This window comes from Solanum lycopersicum, chromosome 12 (assembly GCF_036512215.1).
Source record: "Solanum lycopersicum chromosome 12, SLM_r2.1".
Taxonomy (NCBI): Eukaryota; Viridiplantae; Streptophyta; class Magnoliopsida; order Solanales; family Solanaceae; genus Solanum; species Solanum lycopersicum.
The window spans coordinates 30,325,065-30,343,870 of NC_090811.1; the positions used below are offsets into that span (position 1 = coordinate 30,325,065).

General features: G+C 33.0%; 1 protein-coding gene and 2 long non-coding RNA genes across 3 annotated transcripts; 1 reads left to right on the forward strand and 2 right to left on the reverse strand.

The window, feature by feature from the left end:
• The first annotated feature begins 3,471 nt into the window (after positions 1-3,471).
• On the forward strand, positions 3,472-5,593 carry LOC101259224 (uncharacterized). Its single transcript, XR_183373.5, has 4 exons — positions 3,472-4,002; positions 4,964-5,026; positions 5,119-5,159; positions 5,272-5,593. It is a non-coding gene; the product is annotated as an uncharacterized lncRNA (long non-coding RNA).
• A 2,500-nt stretch (positions 5,594-8,093) lies between these two features.
• LOC112940433 (uncharacterized) lies at positions 8,094-10,773 on the reverse strand. Its single transcript, XM_026028620.2, has 2 exons — positions 8,427-10,773; positions 8,094-8,329 (listed from the first exon to the last, which is right to left on the reverse strand). The coding sequence occupies exon 1, from the start codon at positions 9,997-9,999 to the stop codon at positions 8,794-8,796; it is 1,206 nt and encodes a 401-aa protein (XP_025884405.2). The 5' UTR covers positions 10,000-10,773; the 3' UTR covers positions 8,094-8,329; positions 8,427-8,793.
• A 5,756-nt stretch (positions 10,774-16,529) lies between these two features.
• Positions 16,530-17,410, reverse strand: LOC104645178 (uncharacterized). The gene is made up of 3 exons (XR_002026338.3): positions 17,200-17,410; positions 16,981-17,109; positions 16,530-16,810 (listed from the first exon to the last, which is right to left on the reverse strand). It is a non-coding gene; the product is annotated as an uncharacterized lncRNA (long non-coding RNA).
• Positions 17,411-18,806: the final 1,396 nt, after the last annotated feature.

Genomic DNA, 18,806 nt, shown 5'->3' on the forward strand with positions numbered 1-18,806 from the left:
TGCTCCATCATCAACTAGTAAGGTCTCGGACGTGCTCATAGGTGACTGAATACCTTTGCAATATTGCACCTGAGTGTCATCTAAAATCTCTTGTATATGCTTGGATTGACTAAGAAACAACTCATCTCATCAGCATCTTTGTGTACTTCAATGCCCAAGAAATAGTGCAATAAACCAAGGTACTTGAGAGAAAATATTTTTGAAAGAAAGGTAACAACAATGTGAAGGAGAGTTTCATCACTGTCTGTTATTATGAGGTCATCCACATATATCAAAATATAAATAGTGACCCATGTTGTGAATAACAAAGCGAGAGTGAGCACACTCAAATATATTGAACCCCATTCGATTCAAAGAACTAGTTAGTGTATCATGCTTAACCTTAGAAGCTTGCTAGAGTCCATAGAGTGCCTTGTTAGGATGATTAATGTCTTCGAGGAGGTTGAGACACATACACATCTTCTTGAATCGTTTCGTGAAGAAAAATATGTTGACATCTAGTTGACGAAGTGGTCAATTCATCTATACAACAAGTGTAAGAACCGTTTGAATTGTGCTTGGTTTAACCACTAGACCAAAGATTTTGTGATAATTAACTACAGGCCTTTGAGTGAACTCTTTTTCCACTAACACAACTACTTGCAAGGGAGATTATTCTAGGCATAATCTAGTGTAACCAAGTCCCAAGTTTGGTTTTTCTTAGTTCATCAAATTCAGCCTTCATAGCGTCTCTCCAATATGGAAATTTTTGTGCTTGCATGTGGGTTACGGGGATAGATAGTGCAAGTTGGTTTATTTAGTCAGTGTAGTCAATGATTTTTCATTTCTTGAAGATGTTGTTTTGCGACCTCGTTACCGCACGTTGTTCTATGGGTGGAATGTTAAAAATAGGTTCAGACGGGGGAGGTAAACTGAGAGATGGGGGTGGTAGAGCAGATGATGAGGGTGCTCGACGCCGATAGAAGTGAGTAATTAGTGGACGACGATTTATGTAGATAGGACAAGTAGAGGGGACATGGAGTTGGCCCCGGAAAACAAAATAAAGCAAGGGTAACCAACAGGGGATTGTATATATCTATTAGAAGAAGAAGGCGGAACCCATCTATGACCCCCTAAAATTGGCACAAATTTTTACTTAAACACCTCAACTAAGATCTGTTTATTCTAAACACCCAATGTAAGATTCTATTGTGTCATTTTGACACTTTGTAAACAATCAACAAATTATTTAAGGAGTGTAATATGTCAACATGATGAATCAAATAAAGACATGTGACATTAGTCCCAAAAAATATTGTGAACAAGAATTTATTTTTAAGACTATTTGATTAGTTACAAAATAAAAAGTATATTTTAATAATTGAAATAAACAAAAAGTAGCAGCAACCTTCCTCTTTCTTCTCACACCATTTTCGTATCTCTCCTTAAATCACCATGACCCTTTATTTATATCTACCATTAATGGAAGCCAATCATTCTCCACTGCAAGAATCCATCCCCCATCTTCCTCTTTTTTTAAGTACTTTTCATCTCAGTCTTTCCTACTTTTTTTTCTCCTCCTACTCTCCTTTAAGATTGGTGTCGGCATATATATATATATATATATATATATATATGTTCAATATAATTTGAAATTGCGAAGAAAATAAATTAAAAGAAGTGTCAGATTTGGAATGGTTATTTAAGAAAATAGATCGGAAAGAAAAAGAATACACAAAAATGAGAAGAAAAGCGGTGAATTCATTCTTTAATAATGACAAAGACTCCATTTTCATGACATCACTCATTTTTTTTATATGAAAACTTTAATTTTTTTATTGGGATAGTGCACAAGTGCCCCCTCAACCTATGCCCGAAATCCCAGAGGCACACTTATACTATACGTAGGTCCTATTACCCCCCTTAACTTATTTTATAAGTAATTTTCTACCCCTTTTTAGCCTACGTGGCACTGGTTTGGAAAAAAAAGTCAATCATCGTTGGGCCCACAAGATAGTGCCACGTAGGCCGAAAAGGGGTAAAAAATTATTAATAAAATAAGTTCAGGGGGGTAATAGGACCTTAGTATAGTATAAGTGTGTCTCTAAGATTTCGGGCATAGGTTGAGGGGGTACTTGGGCATTATCCCTTTTTTATTTATAATTTTGTGTTTGGTTGTGAAATTTGATGTTTCTAAGTGAAGATTAAAGGTATTTTGTCTGTTTCATTTATTTTGATGGTTTATAATGAAGAGATTGTCGAATTTTATGGTAAAATGGTGAGAAGAATTAATCGACCAACTTGATATTTGTTTGAAAAGGTGGAGAAGATGAATTATATTTTGAAGTATTTGTATTTTCTTATTTAAATAAAAAGAATAATTTTTTTCAATAAAATTTAGATGACGCGCTAAAAATGAGTGCATTCTACACAAAATGTCAATTCAATGAAAAGTGCCGAACTGCACGGGTTACCCCGAAGAATACTGTAAGGAAGTGGTGGGAGTATTACCTAGTTCTGAGTATTCCACTACAAAAAGACGCTTACATTGTGGGCAGAAGATCGGTTGCTTTAATTTTGAGTTACAATTCGAGTTTTTGATTTATTTTTTTGATAAATAAATCGATCAAATATGCATGTTAGTAATATTTTATTTTTAGATATTTTGTGATTAGAGATAACTAAAAAATTCAATTTTTATTTCCTTTTCGAAATTAGATATCTTATTTGCTGAAACTTTGAGGGAAAAAAAGATTTTTCACATTAAAATTTGAGCTTGTATAAACCATCTAATAGTATCAACATAATATATTCATCTTTTATTGACTTTATGTATTGTTGGAGATACATAGTAGGAAAAGAATAAAAATTGTATTTTAAGTGTAGTCATCTTACTTAGGTAGAACGTCGGTGAAGATCGAAAGAACCTTTCAATTTTAAAAAATCTAACTAATATTCATCATTTTTAAAACTTATGTTTTTTTTAAAACTACCATTTATATATATTCTTAATAATATTTGTTTGACGCTCATAATTTAATACTCGCTAATTAATTAAAAAATAAACATGTTGCACACATATCAAAAACATTATAATTAGTACAAGAGCAAGTAAAAAAAAATTAATCATAAAAGGGATCAATTTGAATTAATAAAGATAAGTAAATAAATAAGAATAATTGGTGAAAAAGAAAATTAGTACAAGAGAAAGTAAAAAAAAATTAAAAATTAATTATGGAAAGGGTCAATTTGAATTAATAAAGAATAGTAAATAAATAAAAATAATTGGAGAAATAGAAAAGAAAAGCGAAAAAGGAACAACAAAACACAATAGATGTTGTTGGTGTGATTTGAACTATAGTTGCATAGATGGCAGATCCCTGCCTTTGGCACTTGAGTTATTCTGATTTCTAATTATTGGGTGGCAAAAATAATATTGAATAATAATAATAATTATATATATATATATCTTTTGAGATGACTAAGTGTCGTGGTACCCATCTCTAAACATAAATTCGCCTCTAATTACGGAGGTTTAATAGCATAAATTAGCTGCAACCTTCCCAAATTATATTAAATAATTGGGGTTTTATAGTTGTCAGAAAATAAAAGCAAATGGCAGGGGTTTGAAACCTCTTCAGATAGAAAGAGAAAAATTTAAGTAAATGGGAACACCTGCCTTCATAAAAAAAGTAAAAACATTCTCATTTGAATACACATGCATCTACATATTTTTATGGAATATCTTTATTCCGTATTCTTAATTCCAAAATACAAAAGCTTATACTTTTCTTACTCTCACTTCTCACTTTCTCTCACTAGTTACTGCTGCAACGCCACTGTCCTCCACTTCTTCGTAACTTCTTCGCCGCTTATTTGTCACTTCGTTAACTTCAGCTACCTCATCAGATTGAATATGGATCATATTTTGAGGTACTTTCCACTCCTCTCGCGTCTTTGAATTTCCTCAGCTCAGTCTTCACAGATTCAATCTCGGAATGAAAAGCTCTGGAGAAATTACAGGTAAGTTCAATTTTTTTTTTGTTTGTATAGATTTATGGACAAATCTGGTACTTTTTGCGGATGAAAATCTGAAATTGCCAAATTTGAACTGCATTAGCTTATTGTATCTGCTAGGGCTACTTGCTTCGGGAGAAGAGAAAGACGGTATAAGAAAAGGAGAATAGTTCAAGGGGAAAGAGAAATAAAGGAGTTGTGAGTTGCTTTAGTATAACTTGATTCGTAACACCACATATATACAATTTAAAACAGGGTTGACAGAGCCTGCAGGATACTGCGACATTGCGTAGGTTACACTATCTGTTTAGGGCTTAAAACTCAGCCATGCTAACTTTTGTCACCTTGAATTTTCAGATGGTAGAGCTCCGATTAGTCCCCTTAGATCTGAGATAATTGAGTCTATGCCAGTCACAGAAGCTTTAGGATGATTCTCATATCGTGTAGGTAAGGTTGCAAGTCAAGTTTAAACTATGACATCACATATAATGAATTTTGTGCCCTAGAAAATGCAAATATTAAGTTTAAGTGTTTTAATGCAATCAACATTTTTCAATTTTTCGCTTCTTAGGTGCCGAAATTTTCCGTTTGATACATGTCAGCCTTGTGCTCGTCTTGAATGTAGTTGGCAAGCTGCTAACTTCTGAAAGTGTAACTAATTAGTTGATATTCAGAAAAAAAAGAAGCAAACTCAACAAAGTGTGAAGGGTTTGAGAAGGTACTATAGTCTGTGTGTGTCTCTTTAGCTTTATATCCATGTTTAGGTTTGTCAAGTTCAACTTTTGAAGTTCGTTTTCTATTCAAGGACGATGATAACGTGAAAGAGAATTTTTCCATTTTTGTCAGGTTCTGATATTGTTTTATTTGTGTTATACAATCTAAATATACATACACCTATATCTTATATCTGGCTACCTATAATTTATTATTCACCTGGTGCTGAATTTCTGTGTGCCTTGATTTCCAGGTAGAAAGCATCATCAATCTTTATGATGCCTCAAACATTTGGCGTGTTCTTTTGATTTAAAGAGTGAGTAGTGTTGGTACTCTTATTTTGATGTATTTGCATGAATTTTTCACTGCGAGTATTACAAAAATTATCTTTTTTTTTTGTTGGACCAGGATCAAAATGCCCATGAAGCGATTCTGGAAGTTCTTAAAGGGTAAGCCGGATGAACTCCTGTAATCTTCAATCTTCACACTTAGTCTTTCAGTTTCATCACTTTGTGTGACATTTCGTGTATAGTAACATATTTTGATTTTTTTCATTTATAGAGTTGTTCGGAAGCTTGTCTTTGGAGAATGGACATCCCGAACGAAACTTCATGACAGGCTACATGAGCCTATCTTTTGTTGTGTTTCGTTGATAAACGGATACTGATAGTCTACTCTCACTTGTAATATCGAGTAATATTGCGTAGGGGTCACTACACAGTGGTCTATCTTCATCTCTAGTTGATATTCGGATACATGTTGCTAATGGCGAATCTAGAGTATAACTTAAGGTGTCGCAGGAACCTAGTACATTTTACCCAAACCTTGTATAAAATCAACTAAATATCTATAAATATATAACTGCAGTCCAATTATTAACGCATATCAACCTTGTCCTCATGTAGCATTTAGTAATCTTTGATCTTTTTCCAATGTCTAGGAAAACATCCCTTGAGTACATACATCATGTGATAAAACTAGAAGACACTCTTGTTGGTTTACTATCAGAAACTCTCGGGCTTAAGCCAAACCACTTGCAAGCTACCCAATGTGATCAGGGACAAACATTGCTATGCCATTACTACCCATCCTGCCCACAACCAGAGGATTTTGGGTGTACCGTGTACGGACCACACAAAACCTCGGTGTTGAAGGTTAATATCTAAATCATATGATCTTGTTGTTGCAGGAGGATCTCTATTACCGTTATCCATTGGTTCAAGATTTAATGGGGGTACCTAACTTCTCAATGAAATAAGATTTCAACTTCTTGTATTTGCTGTAAAATGGTACTACGATAGTTAGTGTTATAGATGAGAAGTATGAAACCAGAATTATGGCAGAAAGGGCACATAGAGAGTTGGCTTCTAATGGCAAAACTCCTGAAAGTTGAAAGGGACTGGCTCATTTCTCATGAAAGTGTTTGTCCTTGCTGGAATGGATCAAAATTTAGTTTAAGCTCAGAACAGTACACTTGTGTAAAAGTGTTACAAGAAGCACTGAAACTGCATGCATTTTCGATTTTGAAGAGTTTCCTCTTAGGGATAAGGTTACTTACAAGTAATATACTGGAACGGTTGAAAGTGTACATTGAACATAATTCCACTGCGGGTCATAAGCTATCATATGCTCAAGCCAAGTGCAAGGTCAGTAGTTATTTACGCGCTTCCTCCAGAGGGGCGTTTGTCTCCAGATAACAAACACAATTTATCAAGTGATCAAACATACTAAATGAGAATACGACTTTGACAAACCATTGGCAACCTAAATTTTTTACCTTCTTTGAAATTGCAAGTGCTATGAGTTCTGCTATACCAGTTCCAGCCTGTGATCACGGAGAGATCAACATGAAGCACAATGTAATGACTTTAAGATTGTTTCAATATGTTTTAATGAAAACAATCCATCCATATCTGCTATCGAACACGAGTAGAGGCAAAAAGATTATATGATTTCAGATGCATACTTGTATATCATCATTGAATACCAAATGTGTAGTACCATATTTCCAACAGCTCAAAAGTGTTGTGATTCGCAAAATCTTCGTACTGCAGATGTAGTTGCCTATATCAGACTTAGACGTTACATGAAAGGCGATTGGGTCCTTAACAAGTTTCAAATTACTAACCTGTACAAGAACTTTTTCGCCGTAGTTTTGCTTCACAAGAAAGTTGTAGTATTCCTACAAGAAGCAAAAAAATAGAACATTTCTTAAGAACATGCTGCAAATCTCAATTTAAAATATTTTTATCACCATAAAGAGAAAAAAAGAGTTTGTTCGGATCGGTTGATTTTTGGTGTTCTTAAGCCAAAATAGCTTTTACACAGTTCAATAAACAATTTACGTTATAGAGAAGTAGAAAGTTCATAACTTGCATGTTTAGTCAAAGAAATAAAACAAGAAGCTAAGTGGAAAATAAAAGGAGATCAAGATTTCGTGTTCAAGTCCTAAAAATAAAGAATTTCGAAGTAGGGAACATTTATCCTAAATAGGTACTAATATAATTTGAATTAATCATCCTAATAGTAGGATTCAGACATCGGACGATTTAAAACAGTGAGAACCATTTTAATATATCAACCTAGCTGTGAAATATTCCTCGCTCTCTAAAGTTCTCCATTCTTGATAAATTTTAAATTTGATCAAATTTGAAACCAGATTGAATTTTATAGTACCCTTTTTCTTGAATAGGAATCTGTGCATTTTTATTATATTACACCTATTACTCCAACTGATCTAAAGAGTCCAATGTGTCATGCACAAGTCAATTATAGGAAGCTGCTCTTCTAACAAACACCTACCACAAAATTGAGCAAGAAAAATAACTAAGATGTGAAAAATATACATAAACCATTTTTACAATTCACGTGAAGGAGCAATTTGTCTGGTTCTCATCTAAGTTGCTCGGACTCGGGTGCGGATATCCGAGACGGATGCGAATCCGAGTATGGATACGGGTGCGGGGATACGGCTAAAAAATTCAATATTATAAAAATATAGTTATGAAAATATTCTAAATTTGAGAGATATATTGTGATAAACTTACATGTATTTTGTAGAATACTATCTTTTGTTCTTCAAGATGAGATTACTCTTCTACTCTTCCTACAAAGACACAACAAAATAGAAACTAAACATTAAAAGAATTTACAAATGACAATAGAATAAATATAACTAAAAGAATCAATAAAAATTGGAAAGAAGAACTAACCTTAGAACATGGATAGTAATAACTCTTGAAAGTTGAAACAAAGTGAAAAGTGAAGAAAACACTACAATTATTAAAATTCAAAAGATACACAACGATATTTTATCCATAAATTAGATATTCATAATTACTAATCAATATTCAATACACCAAGTAAAAGTGTAAAACATACTATTGAACAAAAAACAAGAGATTGTCTCAACTTAATTCATAACTTAAAATTAACATAACAACAAAATATTGTCAATTATCAAGTTATTTAATTAAGTTAGCTATCTCTTCCACATCTTCTTCAACTTCTTCCAAATCTTCAAACTCTTCCTCAAATATCACACCATCAATTTGAGGGTCATCTATTGAAAGCTCGGTTAGATCATTAGTTGTCTCATCAATATCAAACCGATCTCCACCTAAAATAAATTTAAAAGAATAAATATATTAGAAGATCTTGTATAAAAAGAAAAGAACACCATTTAAACTAAATAATTGAAGAAAATATACACATACCAACATCCCAATATTTGCTTGGCCCATTTATATATTTCTCTTTCTTGCGAGACAACAATCGGAGATTATAATGTACAAACACTAAATCTTCGGCTCTTGAAGTTGCTAACTTATTTCTCTTGATATTGTGAATCAAAGAATATGTATTCCAATTTCTTTCACAACAAGAGGAAGAAACCGGTTGAATAAGCAACTTGTAAGCTAATTGTTGCAAAAGTGGAGCCGAGACCCCATGATTTGCCCACCAAGAAAGAGAATCTTCATACATCATAGCGTCAATCACATGAGGCTCACTAAAATAGCCATTTCCGCTACAAAAGGCTCCATACTCCGATGAGGCTAGTTTCATTTCATTAGAATTTTTAAACTACCTTTGAAAGCACTTGACTCTATTCAATGAAATTTCACTATCTTCATTGGGAGCTAGCTTTCGAATTCCATTCTCTCCTTCAAGCCATGATTCATGATAATATTTGGGAACCAAAGAATGTGCCATACAATGTAGAGGTGTGTTACTTTTGTTCCACCTAGCCACAAGAATATCATGAATAGTATCAAAAAATATTGATTGACCGGAAATGAGATCTTTTCCCTCATGCTCAAAGATGACTTTCTTGACTTTCTCAATCATTGAGTCCCACATATCATAAATGAGATGTAATTTTGGACCATCAATATCGGCTCTTCTTAGCATATCAACAATTGGTTCCGTAAATTTCAAGAAATAGTCAATACTATCCCATTTTTCATCATTCATTATGAGCGATTTTATTTCACGTGTCTTGGCTTCAATTTCCTTATCCCCCTTATAATTCTTCCATTCATCATCCATGACCATTTTCTCCAAAGAAGATTTTACTATGCGAATTCGGGTGGTCATAATGATGTGTGAGGCAAATCTTGTTTCACCAACCTTCAACAAATACAAATCCGAATGTTTTTTAGAAAGTGCATGTGCCATGTCATGGTTCAAAACAAAATTCTTTAAATTGCTCACTTCACTAAGTAACTCTAAAATCCAATTACAATTAGTAAAGTGAGGTGATTTTTCCGAAGGTTGGCACATACTTTTCAAAGCTAGATTCAAACAATGAACAACGCAAGGAGTCCAAAATATATGAGGATATTTTTGCTCCACTATAGTACCTGCAAGTTTCATATTACTTGCATTATCCGTAATAACTTGAACAACATTGTTTGAACCTACATTTTCTATTGCTTCAATAAATAAGTTAGCAATATATTCACCATCTTTTCCGATTCCACTAGAATTGATTGAATTCAAAAACATTGGGCCTCCACTAGATGATGCCATTATATTGATCAAAGGTCGTTTTTTAGTATCGGACCATCCATCCGAACAAATCGCCAATCCTTTCTTTTTCCATGTACCTTTTATTGGTTGCAACTTTCTATCAATATGTGTTTTTTCTTGAGCTAAAAGAGTTGACCTCAATCTATTATATGATGAGGGAATATAAACGGGAATGGAATTTTCGGCTAGAAACTTAGAATACTTTTTAAAATAAGGAGAGTTGACAAAGTTGAATGATAAACCTGATGCGTAGAACATCCTAGCGACTAATTTGTCGGCCGTATTCCTCTCATCAATGCCGAATGATTTTCCTATAGCTCCACTACTCGAACTCTTTCGTTTTTTTTTGTTGAATTAGATCAGTCCCCTCCGGAAGTGATGTATAATCATCTTTTTTTCTTGCATCAACTTGAACATTGGTTCGTTTTCTTTCCGCTTGTTCATGCTCCATCTTCAAAAGCGCATATATATCACCACTATTTTCTTTACATATTTGAACACAATGACCCGATAATCTCAAAAAATGTGCTTTCACCCTATTATATGATCCCGTAACTATATTATTACAATAGTTACAAGACCATGTCCTATTCCCACCCCCATTTGGAGCCATCAAAATAACTTTAACATGATTCCATAGAGGTTTATCATCAAAATCTATTCCTACACTTTTTGTAGGTCTCATAAAATCTTTTTTTTACTACTTGATGTTATCTTGCTAAAGAAAGGAAGATGCGTTTTTTTTTTTTTTTTTTTTGCTTACAATAAACTTGAATGAAAAACAAAGAAGAAACAATGGTGTTTTTGGTTTTGGGAGGAAAAAGTAGATGAGGATGATTTTTTTTTTACTAGATGATGATTGATGTGATATTTTTCTTTACTCCTACTCTACTTACTTGGAAGACTTTTGAGGTTTCTTTTTCCATCATTAAGAGGAGTGTATGTATATTGTATACACATATTTTTACTATTAATATTTGAATTGTTTTTATAGTTCTAATAGAAAAAATTATGTTATCTAATTTTTATTTGTTGAGAACGTTTGGGTATAATCCTTTATCTAAGAATTAAGTAATTTTAATATTTCTTATACTTATATTTTTAGTATTTCGATAGTTCGAAGCTTGTAGTGATAGAAAGAATCAAAAGATCTAATCAGACGAGATTGTTAAAGTGCTTGAATTGATAGGAAGAATTAACTGATCTAGCGAGACATGATCCTTGATCTATATATATATATATATATATATATATATATATATATATATATATATTTCGATAGTTCGAAACTTATAATGATAGAAAGAATCAAAAGATCTAGTAAGATAGGATCCTTAAAGCGTTTGTATTGATATGAGGAATTAAGTGATTAGTGAGTAATGAGACATGATCTCGATAAATTATTAGCATGTATTTAGGAATATTTACATAATAATAGTAATATTAATCATTAATTATTTCATGTAAGTAATTTTTTTATGCATAAAGCAATTTTGAAATAAAAGTCTCTATAATATTGTTAGATCCCATTTTTCAATCCAATTTGTCCTATTTATATGGACAGAATATTTACCTTTCGAAATATTGTTCCTTTCTCTCCTTTTCTAATATTTATATTTCTATTTTCTTTATACACGTAAATTGTAATATTTGTTCATTTTTCAAGATGACAACAAGTTTTATAAAAAGTTTATTTAATTTTTTAATACTATAAATTATATTAATTAATAATTTTAAATTTTTAAAAAATATATTAAAAATTGAGCTGATTTGCTAAATTTGATTTACTATGTAAATGGAAAAAGGATGCAAATATATATATATATATATATATATATATATATATATATATATATATATTTCTAATCCATTACTTATTATGTCTTGATAAATTCTAGTCAATCCAACTTTATGAGAGATAAAAAAATGTTTATGTATTTTGAATTATTTAACTATTTGATTAAGTTTTTTTTTTTTGAAAGAAAATAAATATTTATGAAAAATAATATAAATTATTTTTGAAAAGCTAAAAAGTTGACTTTTTTTCTAAAAGTATTTTTAAAAAGTTTGACAAAACACTTATAACTATTGAAATAATATTTTTAATGTTGATTGGCAAAATGTAAATTATTCATCACCAAAATATTAATATAGTATTATTTTTTCTATAAATATATATATTTTATAATAAGGTGAACAAATAAATTAGAGGAATTGTACCTCACATTTTTTTAACTCAAAATCAAACCAATTAAAAAGCACCACAAATGAGTAGCTAATTTGAATGATTTATAGTATTTGAGACCGTAATTAAATTTAGATTTATGTGATATTTATATAGATATTAATATGATTAAATTTGAATTTGAATCTTCGAAGATAAATTTCAAATATTCTATCATAATTCATCTTGTCTTTGTGCATTCCCTTTGTTTTTTCTTCTCTTTAAAAGCTATACTCTCTTAATATTAATCATTAATATAGAAATTCGATAATTTTGATTAATTATATAAAGTTTATTCAAAAAATTTAACTAAAATTGATTAATTTAAATTCATAAACGTAAAATCTCTTTAAAAACAGTGAAAGGATGTATTTCATCCCATTATAATTTCATAGTAAAACTATAATTTCATAGATATTTTTTTCATAAATTAAATGAATTATATTCTTGTTACATGATTTATATCCTCAACTTTCCTTAAAATAAAAATAAAAGCTGTATTGATTTTATTAACTTTAAAATGGAGTGAATAAAATAAAAGCTGTATTGATTTTATATGTGGCTCTTCCACACTCCAAATAACAAGTCAATATTAAAAAAAAAATTAATATTTAAACTTTTTCCAATTTCTAAGAAAAAAACTGGTTCCTAGAAAAAAGGCTTTTGAAACTTTCAATAAAAGTACATCTCTGTTCTCAACTCTTCTTCTTCCTCTTCTCAATTCTTCTTCTTCTCTCTTCTCAAATGTCAACTCTTCTTCTCTTTCGCCGGCGACTTGCCGGCGTTGTCTCCACAAAAATAATTTTCTCTTCTCTCTTCTCTGTACTTTTTTCAAGCTTTGTACTCTTTACGTCGTCGGAAATTGTTTTTTTCTTCCCCAATCTTTTCTCGACTGCGGTCAAAGCGTCCGGATTAGATTGATCGAATCTGACAGCACCCCGCACCCGCACCAGAGTCGTGTCGAGATGGGTTCTCCTGCAAAAATAAAGAGTCCGCGCAACTTAGGTTTCATAGGCAATGACATAAAGGGCTTCAAAAGCCCAAGCTGATTCCCAGTTGTTGAACTCTTGAGTAATTGCATTTGCAGCTTTTTCAATAGCCTAGTAAGATTCAACCAAGTTTTTGAGTCGATAACTTTGTAAGGCACGGAATAGAGAGAGTAGTATATCTGCATACAGAGAGTATCTATAAGGCTTTCTGATTACTCTTCTAGCATTCTAGAAAGTGATGAGCGCATCGAGTAGAGAGAGGAGAAAAGATGAAAAGATGAATTTGAAGAGATAGAGAAAATAAGGCATAGAGACTTGGTGTCTTGAGATGAAACAACATCGGAGAAGTGATTTAGGAAGTCAGTAATACATCTGTGAGCTTCTCCCATGCTTAAATAGGCTGAGGCCATTCTTTCGTCTTCAATCCAATTGAAGCTTTTGGTTTTGAGCAGAAACCCGCAGGGGTTTATGTCTTTCTCCGCGACTCACAACAATGACAACACCCTCTTTCTAAGGCTAAAGTTATCTTATTCAATACCCATTTATTGTGTATTTTCTTTTGAATCCAGGTGATGTTCTGTGAACTGTTGTAGGTCATTTCTTGAGTTTGGATGCTAGTGAAGAGATGTCAGGTGATGTATCGTGAACTGTTGTAGTCCATTTCTTGAGTTTGGATGCTAGTGAAGACTTTTCATCAATAAAAGCAAGATTAACCAACAGTTTCCGTAGTGATTTCTAGTTCCTTCTAATAGTAATGGTTGGGGTGAACCACATATTTCATCATAGCTTGTAAAACTAATATATTTTTGTTTGAAATATGTTTTATTTCTTAATCCTAATATGTCCTTTTAGCTTACATAGTCATTAATATTTAAAATTGAATATAACTAGTAGAATGTTGGAAAAATTTACATGTTCATGAATTGTAGGGGTTGAAAACTCATGTTAATTTTAATGTGAAATGCATAAATTGCAGGGGTTTTGGACTCCCACACTCACCAATTGTTGAGGTTCTGATTCCCAGAATATGAAGTGTTGGTTTATTGATATTAATTTTCGGGGTTCAAAACCCCCGCTAATACCCCCTGCTACGGGTAACAAGGGTCGGTGAAAAACCCGTGTGACTTAATTGTGACAGACCTAACAGCAGGGTTTCTTGCAATTGTCATAACAACAAACAAGGGGGGGGGGTTACTGACCGCCACAATATATAATTTTAACTCCTGCAATTTGAATACTTTTTTGTAGTGTTAGAGTGATCTGCCTTTAGGTAGTTCTCCTGTGCGGCACGAATTGAGCATGCTTATTTGCGTGTATTGTCCACTAGTGGAATAGTAGGGGGCAACTGGGTGGTATTAGTATCAAGGGTAGGGTTTGGATGAGCGACAAGGTTAGACTCATTTGGAGAAGAGATGTTTTCCCCTTGTTAAAGAAGAAGTTTTTTGATTCAAGTGAGAAAACGTATTTCCAAATAGAAAAACATTTTCACAACTTTACATCTCAGAGAGAAAAAAAAATTGGAACATGGGAATGATGAGTACTGGTGAAACTTAGATACACACAAGGTTTGAAGCACGCTTCTAATTTATTTTGGGCATATGGTCGAAGCCACGGGTAGCACAAATAACAAAAAATACGAAGATATGCGTAAGCTAGTTTGTCATTAAAAATAACTTCAAATGGTGACTTTTTATTAAGGGTGTTGGTGGGTATATAGTTCATGAGATATGTGGCATGATGAAAGGGAAACTACCAAATATCAGATGGTAAAGCAACTTGATGAAGTAGTGTTTTAGCTGTCTCAACTAGGTGACGATTGCGTCTTTCAGCCATGGCAACCCGTTGAGGTATGTATGGAGGAGTTTAAGGTGTTGTATGCCTTTAGAATTAAGATATGAGTCAAGTATTTGATATTCACCTCCTCTATCACCGTAAAGGGCGAGTGTTTGTGTATCAAAATGTTTTTCAAGAACAGGATGTAAGTGGTGAAAGTTTTGTTGAACTTCAGTTTTCTTTTTCAGTGTGTATAACCGGATGTACTTGCTATACTAATTAACAAAAATACAATAATAACATTTTTTTATCAATTGAAAGCACTAGGAAGGGTCCCAACAGATTACTGTAAGTATTTCTAATGGTGATTTGCTGGTCAATGTGTTTGAAGAAAATGGAAATTTGTGGGCTTTATTACAACAACACTACAGTAAGTGAATTTATCTTTCAAAGAATAAGAAAGACTGAAATTATTTAAAATGCAAAATAACACTTGAGAATGGGGGTGACGAATCTTTTGATGTCATAGTTGTAAGGAAGATTAAGGAAGGGTTGGTAACAACAATATTGATGGTTGGGCGAGATAGTGGCGGCCATTCATAGGGTCCAATTTATTCGGGCCGCAGATAAAGGGAGTCCTTGTAGTGAGATCCTTCACAAGAAAGTAGGGAGTCCTTGTAGTGAGATCCTTCACAACAAAATCGAAGGACAAAACTCTGTTGAGGTTATGTTGTCTTGGCAAAATTCATAAACTGAAAGAAGCTTACGCTTGATAGCAGGAGCATATAATACAGTAGAGAGTTTAAAGACATTTTTGCGCAAATATGAGTTACCATTTTGAGTAATTGGAATCACATTACTATTACCCATCATCACGTTCTCCATCCATTCTAAGTTTGGGCATCGGAGATGATGTGGTGAGATGCACTCGACTCGGCAATTCAGGGTCATGCGCCGCTGTATTGGGCAACAGAATTAGCCTTTGTTTCAAAGTTGTTATGGGATTAGGACCTACAAACATTTGTCGTATGTCCAAATTTGTAACAAAGCTGATAGTGGACTCGTGAGGGTTGTTGTGGGAAATTCCGCCATTGAGAACTATTGTCCAAATCTTGGGGAGTGGTGTCTTGAGTGGGTTGTCTAGTAGGGGGACGCCAGTTGTTGTTCGGTGGACATCGAGTATTGCGTGAGGCTGATTGGGAATATTTTCGTGTTGAGCAACATCAACAATAACCTGAGTGGTGGTCTTTTTTTTGTCCTCTTGTTTGAGGAAAACTTGATGATCAGGAAGTTCATCAAAAAGTTCAGTGTAGCTAATGGCAAAATCGAATGCTCGTATTGTCGCTGAAATTTTGAGGAACTCCAGGCAAGACTACTAAATATTCTCACCACAAGTTCTTCCTTATTGACCGGTGAAACGGCTGTAGTGAGTTAATCAAATAGAGATCAAATCTCAAGCAAGTAGTCAACAATAGTTTTGTTATCCTTGCTGACCCGAGTTGGATGGTGACAGAGGCTGAAGCTGCTAATTTGAGATTTTTTCTCAAAAGAGGTGTGAAGAATCATAGAATAATGATAATATCCATGGAAAAGTGAATTTTTACCGAATACCTGGTGTCCTTGAGAATTTTTTGAATATCTCGATTATTAGCATTTCTTCTCGAGGGCAAATACCACCGCAATTAACCTTATTTTAGCAATTATTTTCAGAACTCGAACAACCTTTACGTAACAACGGCTAATAACATGAGCTAACTTTTTGAAAACTTATACTGTTTGTAGGAGAATTTTCTGACAAGAAATTGGCCAGGGTGAAAAAAGGAAAAAATATTGAAGTAATAACAAAAATATAAGTTAGAATGATATAGTTCTACCTCCATTTGTCTATGATCATTGTAAGAGTACTTTTGGCCATATATTCAAGAAATATCAGTGATACAAGAAATCATTGAAATTTTGATATCTTCGTTGGTATGCCCCAAAAACTCGTCCCTAACCAACACTTTCATTAAAGGTTGTATTGCACTTGTGGTCGAATCAAATGGGTCCTGACTAACCGCTTTCAGTAAAAAGACTCAACTTTCTGGCAAAAAGAAAAGGGGAAAACTGTAAGCCATAACTTATATGAATTTAACACAATAAAGGATTATCGGTTCATTTTTTCAGTCCACAATCGTTATAGTAGAACAAAAATTCACACTTCCATCTCATTTTTTTGTGATTTTTTTTTCAAATAAAAAAAAAGATTCTTACCTAAAGAATTTTGAAGCGCTCATCAATGGAAGGAGGATTCATGAGGCTCAGCCCATAAGCTGTGAACTCTTTTTCCATCTTTTTCCAGTGAGCACAGGAGGAGCCGAAATAGCCATTGCCAGAAGAACTCTGTTTCAAAAACAAGAACTCTAGAAAAAATACACTTCAACAAAGAAATGCGGAGTAGCAAAATAACTAGAAGTGTAGCAGGTTGCTTACCTGTATGCAATGGGAATGTTAGTACCTATGCAAAAGTGCAAACAGAGCAAATTTCCAAATGGGGAGTTTCCACTTTCAACTTTAATGTTGAAGTGATAAGATGAATTGACAGTTTTATCCTTTAAATGTTATTTGGATTTTAGAACATTTTTAGGTAATATCTGAGATATGATATTGGAAAGTATCACGATGTGCATCTTATAACTTTTTAAAAAATATTCATGTGACTTACACTTGTCTTACATTAAAATTCATGTGATATGCTTGTCCTTTATAACAATTTATTTATGTGGGTTTTCTTGACCTAATATGAAAATTCACATGAGATACTTTTGTCCTAACATGACAATTCATGCAAGATACTCTTGTCCTAATATGTCAATTCATGTGAGATATTATTGTCCTAGTATGATAATTTACGTGAAATAGTCTTGTCTTAACATGATAATTCACATGAAATAGTCTTGTCCTAATATGACAATTCATGTGATATACACTCTTCGTACATGACAACTCATGTGAGATACTCTTGTCCTAACATGATAATTCACGTGAGATAGATCCATCCTACACGCAATTCATCGGAGATACTATTGTCCTGACATGACAATTCACGTGCGATGCACTTATCTTAAATGAAAATCCACATGAAATACACTCATCCTAAGTGACAATTCATATGAAATTCACTCGTCCTATATGCAATTCACATGAGGTACACTTGTGCTACAACAATTGATTTAGATTATTTACATAGGTCTTGTGTATTTAATAGTTTAACTTTATACAAATTTAAATATATTTATCTACATTCAAATTTAAAATACATAAAAATCAATTTGTCAATTAAAATCATGTTTATATTAATTTATATCACCAAACATGTAATTTGTTTATTTTCGTTGCCTCAGAATTTATGCATCTTTTGTTTGCACAACTTCTAAGGCAGTGGAAACAAATCAATTACCTACACAACTTCCAAGGCAGCAGAAACAAACCAATAACCTGCAATACGGACAAAAGATGCACAATTTCTGAGGGAGCAGAAACAAACAAATTACATGCACAACTTCTAAGGTTGTGGAGATATAGGAGGATATGAAATCAGATATGAGATTGAGGAGACAGAAAAAGAAGACCGTAAAAGGAGACTGACATCAACAATAGTAGCACGAGAACAATTTCGTTTCCCAAAATTGAAGTTTTAGATCCGACTCGGAGAATTGGCTTAGGAATTTTCTGTGCATTGTTCTCCTTAGACATGATTTTTGCTGTTGTTTCTGCTGGCTAATGAAACTTCTGTTGACTGGTGGAGCTTCGATTGTAATTCGGTTACGAGTTTGAATTCTGACCTAAGCGGAATATTTATTTCCCGATTTGATGATCCAATAGGCCTAACTCGTAAGACACGTAGGATCCGAGAAGCTAGTAGGTGACATGTCATTTTGATGAGTTGGTCTGTTCTCAACAACCTGGTGACCCAGAAGATGTGCACGTAATTGGTTTATTTCCAGTGCCTCGAAAGTTGTGCATACAAAAGATGCACAATTTCTGAGGCAGCGTAGGCATACAAGTTACATGTTTGGTGATATAAAATAATATGAACA